We start from the raw sequence: 21,647 nt of genomic DNA, 5'->3' as shown, positions 1-21,647 counted from the left end.
TTTATTTTCGGGTTTACTATAGTACTAAAGGATTACATCAAAATTTTCACTCGATCTTGATCTTTGTATATGATAGTATTTGATCAAGCTTCCGAGACCCTCTTTTAGCTCCACCTAGATTTCTTGTATATATGAGTTCGAACCAAATCAAGTTGATATGAATATTACTGACATATATTGTACAGTCTCGTGGTACAAGAATACTATCAAGCTTATTCACTTAACGACCATTTTAACGATGATGCTCTATCTTCAACCCATAGTACATCAGCTCTCGACACTTCCACCTTGACGGATACCTTGATACGATATTGATGATGTTCAATGACCCCGATCTCTCTTTGTTGATAGAGACATCATCCGATCTCGATCTTTAAGTAAATAGTATTGATAAGACACGAAAGATATTATTAGATGCCCTAAAAAGGAACGGATGGATCACATGTGACGTGGAAAAGCTTTCCGTATTTGGTGTCAACGAGAGCTACATGGCAACTACCAATACACTAATAATTTGGAGTACTTGTGATGAACGATCATGACTTGGGTCGATTCCATAAAATTTTCAGTAGGTGTTAGTGATATGATCACGAGCTGTGCTTATTTGCATGGCTAGACAAGCCCTCCTACGCACATTATATTATATAGCAATCTAAAATATTGCCCCGAGTCATTAAAGCAACAAAAGCAAGGCAAAATCCTGAACCCGACAACCGATGGACCAAATCGATACCACCACCACCAATTGGATCATCATCATCATCCACCCGCATCACTACACAACTAAGAACAAGACAACCTTTTTCCCATCAAACTCTTCTTTATTCATCCCACCACCCTTCACAAGGAGGAGAAAGAAGAAAAGAAACACCATAAAAAAGGTCTCCTTTACGCATCTCCAAGCTCTTCTTGGCCTGCTTGGTTGGCCCCATCTCCTCGTCCCCGAAGATGCCTTCCCTCTCCCTTCCCTTCCCTTCCCCTTCCCCTTCCCTTCCCACCATAAATGCTCACAACACTTTCCTCATCGTATTCTTTATCATATATTGCTCATTCCAACGTATCCTTACTATATGCATGTTGTGTATTCATTCATCTTCTTCTACAAGTCAAAACCTCCACCACACTCTTTCTCTCCCTTCCCTTCCCTCCCACTTATATATAAGACTCGTTGCTTTCGCTTCTATTTCTCCTCCTCTTCCACAAGGGAAGGAAGAAGAAAACAGTCGTTATGCTCACGAGAGAAGAAGAGGAGGAAGAGCAAGAGGAGGAGGAGGAAGAAGAGGCAAAGGGGAGGCGGAGGGCGTTCTCCGTCAACGACAACGTCGACCTGCTGGCGGAGATACTGGGCCGCCTGGACGGCCGGTCCCTGGCGGTGGCCGGGTGCGTGTGCCGCCTCTGGAACGCCGTCGGCCGCCGGGACAGCGTGTGGGAGGCCGTGTGCCACCGCCACGTGGCTGGAGGTGGGAGCAGCGCGGCCGGTGGCGGCTGCAGCACGCGGTCCGTGGTGGCCGCCCTCGGCGGGTACCGCCGGCTCTACCGGCTCTGCATCGGGCCGGCCCTGGACCGGCTCGCCGGCTCGGCAGGGGGACGGGGATCGACGACGACGACGGCGGAGGCGGCGGCGGCTCACCACCTCTCCCTCTCCCTCTCCCTCTCGCTCTTCTCCATCGACTGCTACGAGCGGCTGGGCGGGAGGCAGCAGCGGCCGGCGTCGTTGCTATTCCTGTGTAAGCCAGTCGACGTGTCCTGATCATGGCCGTTGGATTCCTGGAGCACGTAGAGGAGAAGTCCCCCAAGTGTTCCATTCATGCAGTACTGTTTCTACCACCAAGTCTCTATCGACATTTTATCTATTTGAGAAAAAAAAAGGAAATAATTCCTCAGCCTTTATATTATTATTGTTAGTTAATTAATTAGCATCTATATAATTTTCTTGTCTCGAATACTTACTACTGATCATTGACTCTGCTCGTTGTCTCATGTGCCTAAAATTTTTCTAGTACAACGAGATGTATGCGTGGGTGAAAACAAGATATGGTGCTCGTGCATTATTCGTACGAGTGGTTTCTAACTAGGTGGGATGGGATCTCTCGGATCGGTGATAACGCACCTTAGGAAGGGGAAGCTATATGACTGTGACCATACCAACAGTGAGAGAGGCCACGTTCGAGCAAATGTGTCTTGCACCATTCATTCCATGTGAAAACCCTCCGCAACAGTAGTCTATTATGTTTGATTTAACCCATCCACAAGCCACTAGAGTCTTAAACCGATCCATTGGTTCAGACAACCAATGGAGCCGAGATTGCAGCAGGGGCGGGTTTTGTTGAACCCATCTTTAACCCGTCCTGTTTGACTCGGTGTAATAGCGAATTCTTTGGAAAGATTGATTTCCTGGGTTGTTTGGTCAAAGATATTGAATGAGCAAACCCATTCACCGTTCAAATGCATTGTCCACCAAACAAAGCCCGACAACAGAAGAACGAAGCTACTCATGCAGCCGGCTCTTGACGAATGTAGGAGGATTCAACCTCAGGTTCTGTAAACCACCACCTGAAACAATGCCAACGCATTGTGAGGATGAACGGTCCAATTTCAAAAGCTGTCTTATGTATAAGATAGCAAAGATAAAAAGAGACAGGACACAATATGAGTATTATTATCCAATCCGGAATTACCAATCAGGAATCAACAAGGTCATTGAAAATATCATCATTATCCGATACCAATATTCGATTCTCAAATTAAGATCTCAAGTATATCATATTTCGCTCTTTTTGGGAGCAGATCAAACCATTGCATTCTCGACTGAGGCGTATTATTCGTCACCATGGAGGCTTCACGCCATCCCACCACTTGTGGCTGTCCTAATTATCTGAAACAAAGCTGCCAAACCAGTAAAGAAAAAAAAAAAAAAAAACATATCAGCAGTCTGAAAACACATGTAGCAGTTAGTTTCAGAATGCACAACTCGCAAAGTTGTCATATGGCAAATCTGGAGTGGGAAAAAAAGATGAAAGGATAAAGATTGTAGTCACATGTTGATGTTTTCTAATTCGATGTCATGAATATTATCTAGATCCCAGATCAGCTAGATTTAGGAATTTGACGATTTACCATGAATATTATTAATACAAGAATACACAGGTTGACCACATTTATTCTGTCTCATGCAAATCAGTCTTCATTAACATCAAATAGAAGAATAAACAAGCAAGGGAAGACAGCGTAAACTACAACTGTAAGAAAAGAAAAAGTCTCACTAGCGGCTATAGGCAAAAGGTCAAAAGTCAAAGCATCAATTATATGAGATTAGGATAACTTACATGATCCAATGACCACAAAGATAAAGAACCCAAGCACTACAGGGCCAACTGGATAGCCATTTCCCTTCTTCACTGTTGTCTCAGGTACTGAGCCCCTCTTTGTAATATTCTTCTGGAATTTTTCAGTTTTTCTGTCAGCAAGGCGCCTTGAAGTAGTCTGAAAAAATCCATTACGTACACAAATGAGAGTCAATTAATGATTGCCATTAGAAATCTAAATTCTATTACATGGGGAAAAAAACATGAAATATTTATGAATGCAGGAGCTTGTAGTCTTTTCTACCTATAATCCATTAATCATTCTATGATCATTATACATTAAACAGCCCTTTACATATTCCAGTACAAAAAAGACCCACACGACCAATACATCTCATTTTAAATAATAGCAACCTAGAAAAACAAGTTCTGATCTGAGAATACGAGGAAAAAGAAAAATTAAAACCCTAATCTGAAGCTAAATTTAGCCTCTGTACAATTGAAATTGTTGAGAAAATACAACTTAGAAAGCTGACTGCCAGGTAGCTTGTGTTTATTGTCGCATGTTTCAAATTCATCCTGCGAACATTATATGCTTACATGGAAGAGTATAAACTTTGAGAACACAAGGTTTCATCCTTAAAACATTAACTCAATATTAGGGTTTACTGCATATTAGATTCTATAACATTTTACTTTTCACTCAGTTGGAAAAATGTCAACCGACCAATTACAAGAAACAATTCATGGTTTGAATCTTCCTAGCTTAACCTTACAACCTATTTATACCCATCATAAGAAGAGGATCTGCCGAGGATTTTGGACTACAAAATATAATTTAGTTGATCTACAGACAGTCTCCATTGGAAACCAACAAATGGTAGATATACAGTTTTGCTTTTCAACATAAGTAGTTTCATGAAGTCTAGGGAGTAACCACACACTAAAACAGATGAACTAACTGAGTTTCATTTAACTGCCAAAAAGTGCCTTAATTGTCTTCTGTCTAAACTAATAACTCATTTTGTTGCATTCCTTCAGAATTATTTTGCAAAGGAGAAAAAAAATCACTTGTCAAAGAGTAGAAACTTAAAAAGAATTTCCTGGAATAATTTGTTAACTTATGCAAAACCATGGAATCAGACACACGAGCATGTTAACCTATTGGGGGGTATCCTCTATGTATGTGAGACCAGTGCAAACACTATAATGAGCAACAATAAAATTACAAACACCATTCTAAAAAAAGAAACAACAAAGAATAAAACCGTATAGTGAGGAAAGCAAATTGAAATATGTTAACATGGCACAAATGAGTATTTAACGTGACCAAGATTTTGCATTTATAATGCTTGGACAAGAATACAAAACACGTATACAGCACATTACAACAAAATAGTATGGTAAATGATGAGAAATTAGGACATGAACACAACAGTTAAATGATGTTATATATATATATATATATATATATATATATATATATATATATATATATATATATATATATATATATACCCACCACCCCTGCGGTACAGTATGAGGTATATAACTAATTTTGAAATAAGATATCCCATTCCAAGACAATTAATTGCTTCTCTCATCTCAATTGAATAATCTACTAAACTGATTACTGTTGATGCTCAGATCAATTTGTTCACACATTGGTGACTAAATAAATATAAGACCATTCATCATGGTAACTAAATGCAAATTGTACAAGAGCAAAAAGGCAGCAAAGACTACCTAAATTGACACATCAAGAAACCTTGTCACCAAGATCTAAGTTACAGAAGTAAACTTTGATCTCCAAGATTTGTAATTCTTCAATAAAAAGGTATACACATATTACCCCTCTATAACCTTTTCCCCTTTCCAGGCACGTATATTATTGAACATGTGCCGTGACAAGCCTATGTAAATTCGGACGACTAAATTATTATTATATTTGTTCATTATTTTCGAAATACGTATAAAAAATAAAACATTATAAACAGCTTCAACATAATCACCTAATTGAATACACCCATCATCCTTGACACATCATGTTATCCATTGCATACAATTACAATCACCCCGATTGCCTCGTTAGATCTCACCGTCAATCAAGCTTGACATACACGAAAATCCCCATCAATCTATCACTAGAGTAAATACCATCGCCACCGGAGTTCCAGAGACCAATTTGTTTACAACAAGGAACAGATCTACGATTTCAAAATAGAAAACATCGCGTCCCTCATGGAACCATGCAGATACCCACGGGACCGATGCTGAAAGATCATTCATCAAAACGAAAGAGGAGGCGGAATCAAGGTTCTAATTAACACATACACGATCGAGACATTTACAGATCTACACAGATCGCGAAACACTGAAAAGAAAACTAAGATTTGGAGAAGACCGAGAGCATACCATCTTCACAAGTCGGGGAGGGCGATCCGAAACGTGACGCTGGATGGGGGAAAATTTGCAGCGGGAGACGGAGACGGCTACGCCTAGTCGTCTTTTGTCTCCACACCGGGATGGTTGAACCGTGGAGACGCGGCGCTCCTTCCGTCCGGGTCATATATATATAAACGCTGATTCTAGAAGCATCTACAGATCGGTTATAACAAATGACTAGTGGGCAAGAAATTATTTTTTATCGCCATATTCCTAAAATTAAATTTAGAAAGAGAAATACGAAACTAATATATAATGTTTATAAATATTTAAAAGGACCAAATGATACATATATACATATATACGTATGTAAAAAATTTAAATTTTATAGAAATATGTATATTAAACTAAAATTTATAAATATAAATATAATCATAATTAATTTTAAAGAGACGTATATATTATTTTACCATGTATATCAGACACCTCTGAGACATAAGATAAATAAATATACGATAATCGATGCATAGTCGGAAGCTCCTATCTTTTTTTTTTTTTTTGAAGAAAATTGAAACTACGAATGAGACCATCGCTTAGCAATTCACATAACTGCTTTCTAAGTTCTACCAACTCTGTCAGGACAATGCGATAGAGTGGTCTCGTTGGAGGTTTCACTTCTGGCTCCAGCTTAATATTGTGATCCATGCCTCTGTGTGGCTCGGTCATAATTTTCAATTGAATTTTTGAGATTCAAATTTTTTTATCAAATTAGGTGACATTTTAATATAATTGTAGTAATTTACTCACCGAATATTAAAAAAAATTATCTAACATGACTACTATAACTAAGAAATCAAAACAACATGCGCATTATAAATATAATTTTCTCGTTAATTTATACCAAATTGAAAATTCCCGGGTGGAGGGCTGGACGGAAGGCGGGAAATATTTATGATTTGACTCTTGATTGATCTTGCTCTTCGGGGAAGGGAATCTGATGATGGACGATTGCTTTATGCCTTTTTGCAGAAATCTGATCCAGTTTTGGCCTCTAATTCTGCTCCTCCGAGTGCTTCTTCAATTGAGGGTTTTAAGGCGGGTGCTTCCTTAGTTCAGGGTTTCGCTGATCATGAAAGGCCTGGTTTGATTCCTTCTGATCCGAGTAGTTTTGATGCTAATTGCTCTTCTAAGAATCCTATTTTCTGCAATATTGTTCCTTCGCAGATTGGTGTTCTTGGACAAAAGAAAGATCCTAAATTTAGGGGGTCTTCTTTGGTGATTTGGTAAAGCTTAATTCAGAAAACGGATTCAGGAGTCATAGTATGGGGCTCATATTTGTTTTAATCTAACAAGTAAAATTAGGTTTTCTTTTACAGTATTTGTTAAAGTACCTTGAAGTCAGCATGTCTTAAATCAGTTCAGATTTAAGATTCAACAAGGACACTGTTTATTAACAGATCATATGTGAATGGTTGACTTGTGGATGCTATTTCTGTAACTGTTTTGGGCATCAAGATAAAAATATTGTGGGAGAAGGCACAGATTCAGGACGGAATGAAAGATCAAAGGCACACAGAATTGGACATGTTCTGAGGCTGTCATTGGAAATGATGGTGCCGTTGCTGAGGATCTGATGAATAAGGCAATTGGCAAAGGCATGCAGAACAAAAATCTTTTGTGACTGTTACTGTGAATGGTAGGATTGCTTCTACAGAGTTAATGAGCAAGCTAGTTGGAAATGATGGCACTTGGTGCCGGAAAATATATTCTAGATTGTCTGATCTTAGTCTTCCAGCCTTTGATGAAGTTATTGAATATCATACTTTTGATCCTGGTGTTCATGAATCTTCTCAGCCTAATTACTCCACGTTTGTTTTTCAACTGAAAACTAATAGGCTACCTGAACTGAGTTTGACCTTTTGCTTCCTGAACTGTTGGATCTAGTACAATCAACAAAGCAAGAACCTGGGTAACATAGTCCATAATGAATGCCTTGAACTAAATGCCCATGTGACATTTATGATATTGCAACATGGTTTAAGTTGGTGATATTTATATAATTTGATTTTATCTGTTCTTAAAATTTTACTCCATTGTGTTGTCGTTAGCTTTGAGTAATGTGTTTCTGGTGACAATCTTCAAAGGGTAGAGCTTTCTGCTGTTTGTTTTTATACTCTTCCTTTTCTCCAAATAATTTTCAAGACGTAAAGATCTGGCAGGACTAACCTATTTTTCTGTTTTTTTTTCTTTTTTCATTCATAACCATATGCATATGAGGCTGGCTAGCTGCTAGTGAGGCCTGCATTTTTCGATTCATGCTTCGACCTTACTTGATCTATTTCATAGTACTTTGGTGGATGTTTGTCCTGCTTATTCCCTGATTTTAGTACACAATATAATCCTGAATTGTATGTGAATCCAATCCTTGTCAGCATCTGATATGTTTACGTTACGTGTGAAGTTAGTAGGAAAATACATCAATATCGGAGGACTGTTTTAATACAAAATACAATCAAATTAGGGCCAGCTTGAGTTCAGAGTTGACTAGTTTCTCAGAGTCTTTGTTGAGTCATAATTAAATCAATTTTGGTCTTAAAGTTGTTCTTCGGCCTATTATGGGTCTGGTTTGTTTTTGCCATTCACTGGTACCATTCACACTATGGTACTGCTACAGAAAGTGAATAGTAAATATGTTTTCGTACTTTTAGTCATAATTTGGAAATCAGTTGATAGCAAATTTGCTTATCTTCTACTTTTATTCATAGGCTGAGAATATGCTTGTCATAAATTGAACTGATTGTGGTCTTGAAGTTGTTCTTGGGTATTATAGCAGGTTTGTTTTAGCCATTCTCTGGCACCATTCACACGACAGTACTGCTACTCCAAGTGAATAATAATCGGTGTACCATATAGTGAATTCTGTGAATTTTTGTTAAAGGAAGATTTTGTCTGGCTGAGTAATTTTCTCTCGTGTTGTGCCTCCTCTGCTCCCCCCTTCTCTTTTGATGATTTCTCTTGTTGCTCAGATCCTCTTCTCTTTAATATCTGATTCCCAATTGACATATTGAAACCTGATTTGTTAGATTTGATTCCTGAGATTCTATTACATCTTTTTCCCTTGAATTACTCAGCCTTCTGGATATTCGGTTAACCTACTTCACATTTAACTTGCGTAAATATTCAACATTGTTGATCTTCCTATTTGTCAGCAATTTGTCTTTATATCATGATAATCTCTCTCTAACTGCATAGAGGAGCCGTTTCCTTGAAAATGCAAACCTTAGTAAAGCACTAAACTTGATGTTCGTGCTATTGTTGTTGTTTTATTCAGATCATGCCATGTTTTCTAGAGAATATTGGCTTGATTTCAATCCTCCAATATGGTGTTATGTTCTCCGAAGACAAATATATGAACAAGGCATACCATTAAGTCAGCTATCTTTTCTTGAGAAAGGTGAACCGTCATGCTACAAGATAGTTCCAGAAAGCATTTATCTAAAAATGAATTTGGTTCTAAAGACATTACATACTTCTCAAATGCACTCAGTGTTATATTTTTTTGTTAGATGTACATGAAATTAAGATAATATATTTCTCATTCAGTGTGACTCCTACCTGTGAGGCTTTTATTGTTATAAAATCAATTTATATGGTGTATTACTGTTGTGTGTGTGTGTGTGTGTGTGTGAGAGAGAGAGAGAGAGAGAGAGAGAGTTGAGCTAGAAGGCTCTTTATTGGTAGCTTTCTGTCATGAAATTATATTTGCTATGATTTTATGCACTAGATTTGTTTATTGTTCCTTTGGTTTTTACTCTATGCATTTGCTAAAAACGATAGTTCGGTGCATGAGACTCATATCATTAAGAGTACAAAATTGATTTTGGTTGGGTGGTTTGAGAGCTGTAACATCTTTTGAAGTGTTTTGTTTCATATGCATAATTTGTGCAACATTTATACACTGTTACATCAATATCAACTTTTTATTCATACGAGTGTGTAGCTATATATATTATTTCCAATCATAAATTCACATAAGAATGTATTAACTAGTGCATGCCGTGAATTCATATAACTGCTGCTAGTGGAATCAAGTCATATCCTCTTTTATTGTAGTTTAACTTTTTCTGGATGATGGCAATTCATGTGTTAATCATGGAGCTCCATTGTTTTTTAAGCCACTTATGGAAACTTGTCAATGAAGACTAATAATTTTCTTGTTATTTGTAATAAGCTCTATTGTTCAGGCAAATTAGAAATTACAAATGATATTTTGCATCACTGAAGGTGACTAGACTTTTCTATGCTTTTGTAAGTTTAGGCAACAAGGATTCCCGTGGTTACCTTGTGTCCACTCGGAGTGGACACCTGTCGCTCACTTCTTTTAGCCTATTATGACACTTTAGAATCTTATTTGCTGCAGCAAGTGCCTTTTTTTTCTCTTTGCTAATTTTGCAAAATAAGGTTCTAAACTATGTTTCAAGGTATGCTTTGCCGTGTTGTGTGCTTAAAACATCAATAATATGCTATTGTAACTAAACAAAGGTCATGGCCACTTGAGCTGTCACTTAGAATCTCTTGGCCAAATTTCATGTCTATCTTGCAGCCACTATATTAAATCACTTTCCTGCAAATAAAGCTTCCCTTCCATAAATACCAATCATTCAAGTCTTTTACTTTTGCAAACTAACTTGGGACTGTAGCAGATGTTTCCTTGTGTTTTCTACTGGTTTCTCTACATCAATTCACCGGAGTAAAGGTTCTGCCCTTTTAAACTGAAATGATGGTCGACAATGTTGGTTTGAAGGTATTGTATCTATGGGTGACTGCTTATATTTTCACCTTCTTGCTTTTCATAAGGAAATTGCAGAATCCTTGGTTTTAGCTTTTTGTTTATGTTGAGTTATCGGAATATGCAGATACAGCATAAGGAAAGTTGGTGAAGTACACATAAAACCAACGAGAAATAAATGTGTATATTTGGGTCATACACAGGACCAGTTGTTTCCTTGTATATTTCACTCATTACATGAAGTCACCGGATTAAAGTTTTTGTCATTCTAAATTGAAACGAAGGTTAGCAAACGTTGTTTTGAAGGTATAGTATCTATTGGCTGACACTGCTTATATTTCTGCTATCCTGCTCTTGATAAGATAATTTGCAGAATCCTTAGTTTTAGCTACTTATTTGTGTTGTGGTTCTTGGAAATGCAGATGCAACACGAGGAAATTTGGTGAACTCCACCTAAGACCATCAAGTACTAAATGTGTAAATTTGGCTGGAATTATTTTCAAACCAGTGGTCAAGAGGAAGAATTAAACTGGCCGAGCCTCTTCAAGACACAGTTCACAAGAGGTTGGAAAACTCAAACTGCTATCTTAGTCATGACATAGCAGATGATCTCGGCAGTAAATAATAACTAGTATTTACATTGCACTCAAATCTTTCTTTGCTCTTCTTAAGCGACGACAATGAAGGGAAGAGAAAAGGAGAAGAAAGCTAGCATCGCCCAAAAGAAAAAAAGCTAAGACGAGGAGAACTGGAAGTTGGACCTGATGTTTGAATGACTACAGGTGAAGAGTGGTGTCCACATCTGGTTCGTTGCCAGACACCGGGCGGTGTGAAGTCGTCTGATTGGGCCACAAGCCCATTGACAGTGAGATCTCGAGGGCCTGCAAGTCTGTGTGATCACCATGGTCGTCGAGCCAACACGATGGTGGAGGACCACGGATAGGCCTGGATGGACGAACTAGATCGGGATGGACGAACCACACGGGTTGGGCACACTGAGCATTCGAGTTTGGCCTCTCCCCATGAGAGAATGCCCGCTGCTGTTCCCTTTCTTCTCTCATTTCTTTGAGTCTCTGCAGCTGTCTGAATCTCTCCTGCAACAGAGCAATGGAGGTCGGCTTGTTGTTCTGCCTCCCCATGAGTCGGTAGTGGACTCGGAATGCCAATTCGGAGCAGGTGGAGCTGAGGGAGGCTGAGGTCTACAGGTGAGTTTTGCTTGCTGGTTTGAGTGTGGCCATGTGTATTATTTATAGCAGACGGGTGCATGCTGTGCCTGTGCATTTATTCCATATGATGATGCTGTGCCCTCAGATTGATCCTACATGATGTGCAGGGGAGAGGAGAATCCAGAGAGGGGATGCAAAGTCCAAGAAGGAAAGGGTTTGTGGGCTATCTAAGGAGTTAGGATGGTGGAGGACGCGAGCAGGACCAGAGCCACTTTTCAAAGGCACATAAAAGCGGGAGAGCAGTCCAAGGATGCATGGAGGTTAGCATTTGGATGCGAGCTTGCAGAGAATATAAGGTTATCGTGATGGATTGTCCTCCTATCATACCTTTTTTTTTCTTCTTTCTTGAGCCTAAGAAAGAGAGATTCCAACTCTTGTATGGTTTGCCCTCCTCCTCCTCCTCCTCCTCTCAGCAGATCAATGTGGCTGCTGGACCCAGGATCCAGAATTGAAGTCAGTCGAAGCCATGAATAAAGGACTGGACCCTGGTTGAAAAGCTAGCACAACGTTGCTGTTGTGCATCAGGTTCTTTGTAGTGCATGCTTAGTCCTGGGAATCTGAACCCATAGCAGATCCAATGAGAAAAAGAAAAGTTCCAACTGATGCCATGAAAGGTAATTTTATGAGTGCCAGATGAACCGGGGCCACGATCGGCTGCACACATATGGTTGTTGTTCTCCTCTGCCCGATTCCTCCATTTCGAGTTCATCCCAGGGTTCATGCGGATGGTGCCACTACTTGCTGCAAGCTCAAACTTGCAGCTGCAGGAGGAGGGTGTTTTGAATTTGGTAATGATATGGAAATCAATCAGCATCACCAGGCCTGCTCTGCTCTGCACTGCATGCACTGCACTGCGGGAGGGTTTCTTCATGCATCTCCGTGACTGCTAATCCATTCAATGTATATCACCAAATCAATACTCTGGTTTGTTGTTTTCAATGAATTTGAGTTGCTAGACTTAGCAGAGTCTGATTGCTGATGGGGACAAAATTAGAGGTTGGAAGGGAATGATTATTGGGGTTGATGAATTCCTTCTGGTGGGGTACAAAGGCAGGAGGCATGCTGCTTCACTATTTGTGCAGTCTCTCACATCTCCCACTCCCCTTTTGTCTTGGAGTTGCTTGGAAGGGATTGCATGCTATGCTGGTGACTGATGACACACTTGATGCTGCTGTGGTATTTTTGTCATGCTTTTCTTCTTAGGCTCCCCCTCCCCCTCCTCCTCCTCCTCCCTTATCCCCACCTTACTTTGTTGTCTTGTGGGTTGGCCTTCCCATGGTCCTGAGGTTGCATCATAGCAATCAAGACCCTATGTGAAGACCATCCAAGAGAGTACTACTATCATGATGTGTTGAGCATAACCAAACATCGCTTAAAGATACCAGTGATATGGAGTTTTGTGATGATGCACAAAGGAGAGGGAGGATGTTGACAAAATAGTAAGAAACAAAGCACATAAATATCAACAGAGTGCTGCCATTCGAGGTGGATTACATCGCCACTTGAGATGGGGTTTGATAACACGATTGACGAGTGGAGCCTACACCCAAACTTTCAAAGGTAATGAACCCACCCCACTTCAAAAAGTTTGTGAGCACATCCGAAATCCGCATTTGATTATTTAGTTGAATGTTACATAAAGTGATATATCTAATTTCAGATTTTGTTTTCTTATTTTTTAAGTCTATGAGTGTGTGTTATATATATATATATATATATATTAGCTAATAGCTTCTAAAAATTTACATGAGTCACATAGAGGAGTAACATATTAATGCTTCTTTAACTTTTAGGAACACTATCAAGTTTTTTCTCCCTCAGAAAAGAAGAATTAGTTAGTGAAACATTCAAAGGAATTGCACTTCACCCTTCTTTCGTTATCACATATCTCAAATTCATGGCAATCATTAGGTTCTGCCTCATCATCAAACATGTAGTTGACTGCAATACTATCAGACCCCCCAACAGCTAAGCTGAGGTAAATACTCATCAATTTGAATTTTCTTAGTAAATCACCCTTCAATATAGTATTTTTTTGTACCATTTAAGGTCTGTCTTAATTGACATGGCAATCTGCATGACAACATTCATTCTTTCCTTCCATATCACGACGCATGATTGCATACATGGACCACAAAATAAAAATATCATGCCGCAACAAGGTTACAATGTGGTCCATTTCATTGACAATTGAGATTGTAACACCATCAGTGGTACCAAGAACTCTATGACTGATGCAATGGTGTGGAACTTGTACTTTATCTTTGTGGATATATCATAGTGAAAGCAACAGAAGTGGATCTTTTGTATAACTATATTTACTCCCACGCTGAGTTTTATCACACAGGAATCTATAGACTGACCAACAAAAAACACCAGCAAACAGTTAAGCACGTAAATACTCATATAATAACGACAAGTACGGACAAACCCTAGACCTAAAACTCTTCATCCCTTACGACAACATGATTAGATAGGGAAGAAACGCTTCGTCCGAGAACTTACGGTTCCAGCTTCAAGGAGACAACCCGGGACTGTCTGTTGCGCTTTGCCACTCGAACAAACACCACTGATAGGCACGACGGAGCCCACCATGGCTTACGGACCTCCTGTTCCCCTTTCAGGCATGCAACTGCATTTACAAAGAAGGAACATGTCATTCATTAACGATGGTCATGTTTTAAATTTAGGAGGATTTATAGAGAGTCGGTGGTTAGGACTCAAGTTATGGTCATATCACTTGTGATGGTAACTCTTTGCATACCCAACTAATAAATCTAACTGGTCCACAACAAAACACTCGTCTTCAAGGATGAAATTGTCTTGAAACTTCATCTAGTTTATCGATCTCATAATATCACTATTTCATATAACCATCTTTGTATAGAAAAAGACAAGTACATTGAGGGCATATGCTCATCATTCACAAATTCCACAAAGAAGTCAACTTGTATTTGAAGAACACGATGATTGAAGTAGATTGAGTAGAGCATAATACTAGCCTAATTTTGCTACCCTCTTTAAGAAGAAACCATATATGGACATTCATCATGTAAAAAAAAAATGCCCTGATCAGTCATCTGGTCGATGAGGATGGCATGTGCATGATGATCCTCATAATTCCTTAGAGAGTAGTAATTTCATGTAGGGTTTGTACCATCATGGTGTACCTCCTATGTGGTCACACGTACTAGTTTGATCATGGACAAGGAGGCAAACCACTTGCACACGGTTGTACACACCATCTGTATCATGAAAGGTACTGCTCGGGTTTAGGTGGCTATGGGTTAATCAGACCAGCTCAGGGGATGAACGCTAAATGCCTGTTTCCCAATAGTTATCAATTACAGAATATTCATTCTTATCTATTCTGGTATAGAGTGCTAGTGCAAGCAGAAAAGCCTCAGGATGCAAGATATAAAAAATGGTTACAAATTGATTTCTTGAAGATGGTGCTATTTAGACAATGAACGATATTCACAGAAATGACAATTCTATATGAATTTGAACGTCTTACTGAATAAGAAAATTCTATGCAGATTGAACAATTATGAGAACTTAATTTATATTGGCTTTGGTTATGACATTTCTTGCTTTTGTAAGGACTGTTTGATAAACGATTATATTCACCAGTAAAAGCTTAAAGACAAGCCAATATGTGGATGAGATGAATCTTGAAGCTTTAATAAACCAGTTAAGTGAGCATCAGTCAAGCGGGTATTTGATAGTTCAAAACTCATTAACATAATAGGGGAAGGAATAGAACCTTTTATGCGTCTTAGCTCCTTGCAAAGTGTAATAAAGTCACCCCACTTCATGTGGCACCGCCTTATAAAGCGCAGAATTTGCTCTGTTGTAAACATTGATAGACTTTCTAAATACTCCCCATTGACACCGTTTTCCTCGAAAACTTGGCGGTAACTCCCAAGATTTATCTCTTCCAGCCACAAACCAACATCCTGAGATCATATACTTGGTATCAAGTGAAATAAACATATATAATGGCTCAACTTCTACTCATTAAATATTTATTCTCAGCAATTTTACTATTATTACCAAAGTTCAACAAGCAGACTTCTATGTATACACACTCGCAAGGGAGTGTTTTAACACAAACAGTTCAAAGGGAACTACTGGATTTCTGTGCATGTGGTAAAACCATAATCGTACATTTAAATCAATTGCCTGGAACCAGGAATGTGCAATTATCGGAATTCATGACCACATAAAAATAACAGTTTAAATGAAGATGTAATCCTGGGGGCACAATAATGGGAAAAGGAAAGACCAGATACATCACAAGTAGCACTGTTTTCTCATACATTAGTCAACTTCAGAGAATTTTTCCTAGAGAAATAATATAAGATTTTTATTCGGGATTAAGTAGCAAGGGAGCATTAAGAAGCAGGGTATTGAATAAAACAAAATCTCCTTGCTTAATCTCAAAATTCAGATGTGCAAAACATGGCAAGGTATCAGCTTATTTCAAGGATTTAACTCTCGGAATGCTTCTCCTGTATCAGGTGAAAAGAGGGTATTGATTTTCTTTCAAGGATTTGTCTAAACCAATTTTAGGTCATGTTTCAGACTAAATTGGCTAATTCAGTTCAGAGACTAACTGAACCCAGAACAGATCTTCAACAAAATGCACTGACTTGCCCCCCTCTTGATCTTTTTAGGCTTCTTTCAGTTTAACAGCAATCACATCTTTCTTGCCAAGCGGAAGTAGGTGGTGGCAAGGGAGAGTGAGTCAGTGGTTGATCGGTGACTCAGTCAATTTATCCAGTGCTTCCACCACTCATACAGGATCCAGTTCTCTCCTTCATACCCTTGCTCTGCTCCCTCATTTTGTTTTAGTGGCTTTCATTCTGTCGCCCAGTTAAGCATGTCAGATTACTGACTCATGATAGTATGATATATCATGCCATTTGCCAGACAAAACAGGGGATGCCAAGGTACTTGGAACATCTTTTTGATGGATACTCAGAAAATCCACTGGTCCAGCCAATGTAGCAGAACCTTATAAATAAGAAAGGATGCAAATTTCGTGCAAAATTTTTGGGGAATTTTCATCTATGTATTTGACTTGAAGACTATTTCCCTCCAAACAGCCACCATGTCCAATGATTCTAACAGGTATAGGATTTCTTGTATCAAATACGTAAAGAATAATATGAAGAAAATTCAAGAGAGCTGATTCTAGGTCATTCCACCAAATACCACATGCTCAGAAGCATATTAAGGTATGCCAAATATTTAGTTTTCACGGGCCTTATGTGATGCACTTGTATGACTGCATATACATATGCAGCGGAATAGACTCCTTTTCTAAGCTATAAATACTCTAAATAGCACATCCAACTTTTTTTATTTTATGGGATATGAGAGGTTTGCCAAAGCTAGGCAGTACACAACCAAAATGCCATAAGCCCTGGCCTCCAAAACATTTGCTCCTTAAAGCAGCCAGAATCACCAACTGGAATATCTCAGAAACCGTAAAATAATATTGAAACTAACTTGATTGCCAATGGTTGCATGAAACTTGCGATTGAGATATCATATCACCACCATTCCATTAAAACCACCTCATAAATAGTTTGAAGAAAAAATAAACTAAGAATACCTTCTTTCTACAGCTATGAAAGAATAAACTCCAAGAATCTCTCATTCCCAACCTCTAACAGTCTTAAGTAATTTTCATCATACAGATATTACATCGTAAACTTAGTCTGCCACGTTGATAAAAGGAGGTATAAATAAATGTTTAATCACCCATACACCTCTTTTATAACATGACTAACAGGTGCTAGTAGAACCATTTTCACTTGCATTAGGACTAAAAGTTGGACTAGCATTGATATAGTCTAGTTTGTCACCGGTATCTTACAAATTACCTTCTCAAATAAAAGAGAAAATGGAACAGAACAACATGGATATTGATCTATGTAATTTGGGTGGAGGTATGGCTATGAAGAGCCAAGTTGCTTACATAAAAAAGTCTATGTGGGGCTTATACATAGGCCTTTTAAAATGCCAAGTTGTCTTAACTGATTGATACAATGCATATCAAAAACATGGATATGAAAGGAGATGATGGAATGTAATACAAGAAAAAAGAAGGATGAATTACCAGTTACCTCTTTCAATGGATTTAGATGATGTAATAATAATGTCACTACAGGATTAGTGGCCTCCAAATTCTCCTACTTCCTTCCTATGCCTCTTTAAGCAATCTGTAGGCATGCTAGAATGGTGTGACTGTGACAGCCATAGATCCAGTAAAGTCACTTGCTTTAAAACAAGATACTCAATGACACACAACAATGTTTCATCTGTTTTGAGCAGAAAGTCAAACAATACAACACTTAATACCCTAAAATTACACAAAAATGACCAATTCCTTAACTACTGCTTCCGTTTACCAAAATTGCTAGCACTAACAAAATCATGATCCTTTTGAAACTCTCCCACAAATATATCAATTCCCATACTTTCTTATACTTGTAGCATCCTAGTTGTCATGTTATCTCTAATGGTCAAAACTCTTTTCCTTTTTTGCTGTCATTACCTGTAGCAGCATTGGACTCTCTGCCAATAATTCACAGATTTACAATTCATTTTCATGGATTCCTTGGGGGCCCACCTTAAAGAGGGCAATCGTTTTTGGACCAGGTACTATGGTTGGTAAAAATCTTGGCCTTTGATACTCTGATGATTATCCTTTTTGCACAGGGACTTCAGCAAAGGATGTTGGGGTCTATTTTGATGGCTAAGGCATAAGCATTGAAGACATTGTCGGGATGTGCATATATCTAATCTTATCATCGGACTATCCTAATATTATTGCCATTCAAAAATAAACCAGAGAATTGCTACTATGTTTTTAAGAATGTTTACATTTCTTTGATTCTTTCCATCTTTTGTGATGTACGAAGTACAGAATACTGTGATACTTGTAAGAAGGCCAATCAGATTGCTGAGTTTGGTTGCCAAATATGGGGATTCACTGGGTCATACTGGCATTCAGGAAAATATGTTTCTGCCTTGAATTTTCCCTTTCTTAAGTTCTAATATGTCCAAAAATAGATTAAATTTTCTTGGTGATTGAATAGAAAAGTTCCTCTTTTCTCTGGCATTGAGTTACTATATATTTTTTTTCTTTTATCAGACGCGTTGTAAGAACACAAGTTGCCAACGGAACTTTTTGGCATTATAATTCCAGGGAATAACTTCTTCTTCTTAGGCTAACTGGACTAAAAGGCCCACCAACATTTTCTTTCATATTTTTCTCCCTGAAATATATGAATTTTTTGCTATATCCTATGTGTTGATGGGAATTTTCCTTTATATACTTCCAGCATTAAGGCATAGACTCAGAGCTGGTGCCCGGTTCATGATTAAGAGACCCATATGTCCATGGAACACCAGCGAGTATTTTAACTCCAATCATGCAGTTCAAACCCATATGTTCCTGATCAAATAACCGTCCATCTTCTTCATTAACCCACATACCCAATTAATTAGCTAGGTTGGCAACCAAGCAAAAGAAAAACTACATGGATTAGTTCAATTCCAGTCGGGCATCTTGAAATTAAAGTTCTGATCTTAATTAGGGCACAACTGAATTTCCCCTATATTTTACCTAAAACAACTTTCCTGGCACCAGCTGTTCCACGGAACAGAATTTTACAATACATTGAAGACCTAGCTAAGCTTGAAACTTTGAGTTCATGTGATTATACGCCCAATGGACATAGAAACATTCAGTATGCATAAAGAGACAAGTAATCCTTCACAAAGTCGAAAATTTTCTTTCCCGTCATGAGATTCACACTGCAACCAAGACGCTATGTTGATCAAAACATACCTCGACAGTCCAAATAAAGAAATCCAACGGCTCGGGAGACCGCCCCTTGCTCATCGCCCTCTTCCGCGCAAAGAAACCCTACAATTCCAAGTTCCAACGCTCGCGTCGAGTCACGATGACTTCCACTCGCATTCAATTCGAAAAAATTTGGACAACACAAAAGGATTCTCAAAAGATTACCGTCTCGGAGTGGAATCGCACCAAAAGGCAACCTAAGAAGGCGGATCGACCTGGCAAGATCTCCTTGGCTCTGGAGGCTCCAGAATTGGGTATTTCAGTGTCAAATCTCTGACGAGATCCCCAATTAGAACACTCTCGGCTTCCAATATCTTCGTCTCGTCTCCAAAGATGCGGAGACAGAGGTGACGTTGGTAGGCCGACTTCACTCGGTATCCATTGTGTGAGTGATGGTTATTTTTTTCTTTTTCTTTATTTTCTTCTTACGATCTATTAATTAATTAATTAATTCTCAAAAAGCACCTCTATTTTTTAAAGCAAAACTTAGTTTCTCTTATTAAAAAGTATCTAATCTTATCACATTCTTGATTAAATTAATTTTTTAAATTTTTATTGAGATATCTGAATTGATTAGTGGTAAAAAACATATTAATGATCAACTATCATCCGATAGTTACGTGCCACGTGGAAGCTATCATAGAAGAAAAAAGGTCCAAGTTATCCCCCTCCCGTTTAGGGCAAAAGTCCAAGATAGGTCGCTTAGGGCTATCTCCACCTTCTCATCCACGTGTACAAAACGTCAAGAGGGGGACATTTGAGTGGTTACATATTGTCCCCTCTAAGGTCAGGTATAAAAGTTACTCCCCAACGCTATACTAGGGGGCTTGGCTTCCAGGAAAAACACATACCCAAAAGGGACCTCAGTAACTAACTTAAGTGTCGGAGGGATCAAGTCAAAAATTTTCTCCCGATATTAATCTTAGTGTAGGTGACACCTCAAGAGCTTGACACTTTCACCTCAAAGCCACTTCGGTTACCCCTCATACACTCCTACACCCTCGGGTTTGTACCACATTGAGTTGATTCAAACGTCAATGATGATTTTCCCTAACATTTTTTGTGTTAGAAGGAGAGTATGATGTCATAGGAACGTCCACTCGTTAATCCTCCCAACGAACGCTTTAACGAGGAGGCCCTATCTCCGATCTGTAACACTTTTACTTAAAGAGGGCAGCTTTGATCCATCCTTCCCTCATGTGGACACATCCACTTCGGCGCAAGCACTAATGTGATATTAACTTCTGTTCAATGACCCAGAACTTTTGCCCTCAGAGACGACCTCAAGCCACCTACTTGTCTTTACTAAGGCATTCCTAGGCCTCACCTAGTAGGTGTAGATGCTAATAACTATGATGCAAACTATCGCCCCGCTCCTATCTCAGCTTGCCCAACTTGAGGCAGAAGGGTAAGATGATTGACAACTAGTTTTTCATAGAAGTAACACAAGATGAGGGACTCGAAGACCAACTAGCCTTGTCGGAACCAGGGCAAGGTGGAGAACGCTCCTAAAAAGGCCATGGGGGTGAGGCTGAAAGCTTCCCGTCAGGCTCTGAGGACTGGGGTTTCTGAAGGCTTAGATAGAAGACTAAATCCCACCTATAGAGGGAGGGGATTTATAAGGAGGATGCTGATCTCTCTCCTCCTACGATCAAGAATTGTGTCCCTTTGTGGTAACTCTTAAAAGACATCAATAGTAAGAGGATCTAAAATCTACCAAGGTAGAGGGATGACTTGAAGTTCATCACAGCAGAAGGAGAACTTGAAACCCACCAGGATGGGAGGATAACTCAAAATCCACTATGGCAGACGGAGGACTTGAAACCCATTTTGGCAAGAGGAGAACTGTAAATTTATCACTATGAAGGGAGGACTTGAAGATTGCCATGGTAGGAGGACTTGAAATCTACCATAGTGGGAGGAGTCAAAATTCGCCATGGCAAAGGAAGGACTCGAAGCTCACCATGGTGGATGAAGGATTTAAAATCTACTACGGTGGAGGCATAGGGTAAAATGTGCTTGAGATGTATGAGTTGAAAAAAACTTAATCCACACCAAGA

The 21,647-nt window shown here is 39.0% G+C and overlaps 3 protein-coding genes and 1 long non-coding RNA gene across 10 annotated transcripts; 2 read left to right on the top strand and 2 right to left on the bottom strand.

Annotated features, from left to right (window-relative positions):
* Positions 1-938: 938 nt before the first annotated feature.
* Positions 939-1,943, top strand: LOC103992857 (F-box protein SNE-like). The gene has a single exon (XM_009412744.3). It carries the CDS (start codon positions 1,229-1,231, stop codon positions 1,748-1,750), a length of 522 nt encoding a protein of 173 aa, XP_009411019.1. The 5' UTR covers positions 939-1,228; the 3' UTR covers positions 1,751-1,943.
* Positions 1,944-2,165: 222 nt separating this feature from the next.
* LOC135617936 (uncharacterized) lies at positions 2,166-5,860 on the bottom strand. Of its 2 annotated transcripts, XM_065118755.1 has the most exons (4): positions 5,721-5,860; positions 3,327-3,483; positions 2,795-2,886; positions 2,166-2,553 (listed from the first exon to the last, which is right to left on the bottom strand). In XM_065118755.1, exons 1-3 carry the CDS (start codon positions 5,721-5,723, stop codon positions 2,840-2,842), a joined length of 207 nt encoding a protein of 68 aa, XP_064974827.1. In that variant the 5' UTR covers positions 5,724-5,860; the 3' UTR covers positions 2,166-2,553; positions 2,795-2,839. The 2 variants fall into 2 exon arrangements, with proteins under 2 accessions (XP_064974827.1, XP_064974826.1); XM_065118754.1 differs by lacking the exon at positions 2,166-2,553 and having other exon boundaries at positions 2,637-2,886.
* Positions 5,861-10,215: 4,355 nt separating this feature from the next.
* Positions 10,216-12,662, top strand: LOC135617935 (uncharacterized). 6 transcript variants are annotated; one of them, XR_010488898.1, is made up of 3 exons: positions 10,216-10,494; positions 10,902-11,684; positions 11,813-12,662. It is a non-coding gene; the product is annotated as an uncharacterized LOC135617935 (long non-coding RNA). The 6 variants fall into 6 exon arrangements; XR_010488894.1 differs by lacking the exon at positions 10,216-10,494 and adding an exon at positions 10,628-10,763; XR_010488896.1 differs by lacking the exon at positions 10,216-10,494 and adding an exon at positions 10,641-10,785.
* Positions 12,663-13,986: 1,324 nt separating this feature from the next.
* LOC103992853 (uncharacterized) lies at positions 13,987-19,966 on the bottom strand. The gene is made up of 4 exons (XM_009412740.3): positions 19,753-19,966; positions 19,573-19,650; positions 15,472-15,664; positions 13,987-14,337 (listed from the first exon to the last, which is right to left on the bottom strand). The coding sequence occupies exons 2-4, from the start codon at positions 19,624-19,626 to the stop codon at positions 14,207-14,209; spliced, it is 378 nt and encodes a 125-aa protein (XP_009411015.1). The 5' UTR covers positions 19,627-19,650; positions 19,753-19,966; the 3' UTR covers positions 13,987-14,206.
* Positions 19,967-21,647: the final 1,681 nt, after the last annotated feature.

Source organism: Musa acuminata, chromosome BXJ2-7, assembly GCF_036884655.1.
Source record: "Musa acuminata AAA Group cultivar baxijiao chromosome BXJ2-7, Cavendish_Baxijiao_AAA, whole genome shotgun sequence".
Taxonomy (NCBI): Eukaryota; Viridiplantae; Streptophyta; class Magnoliopsida; order Zingiberales; family Musaceae; genus Musa; species Musa acuminata.
Note: the sequence above shows the minus strand (reverse complement) of the source record. Positions and strands in the feature narration are given on the sequence as shown.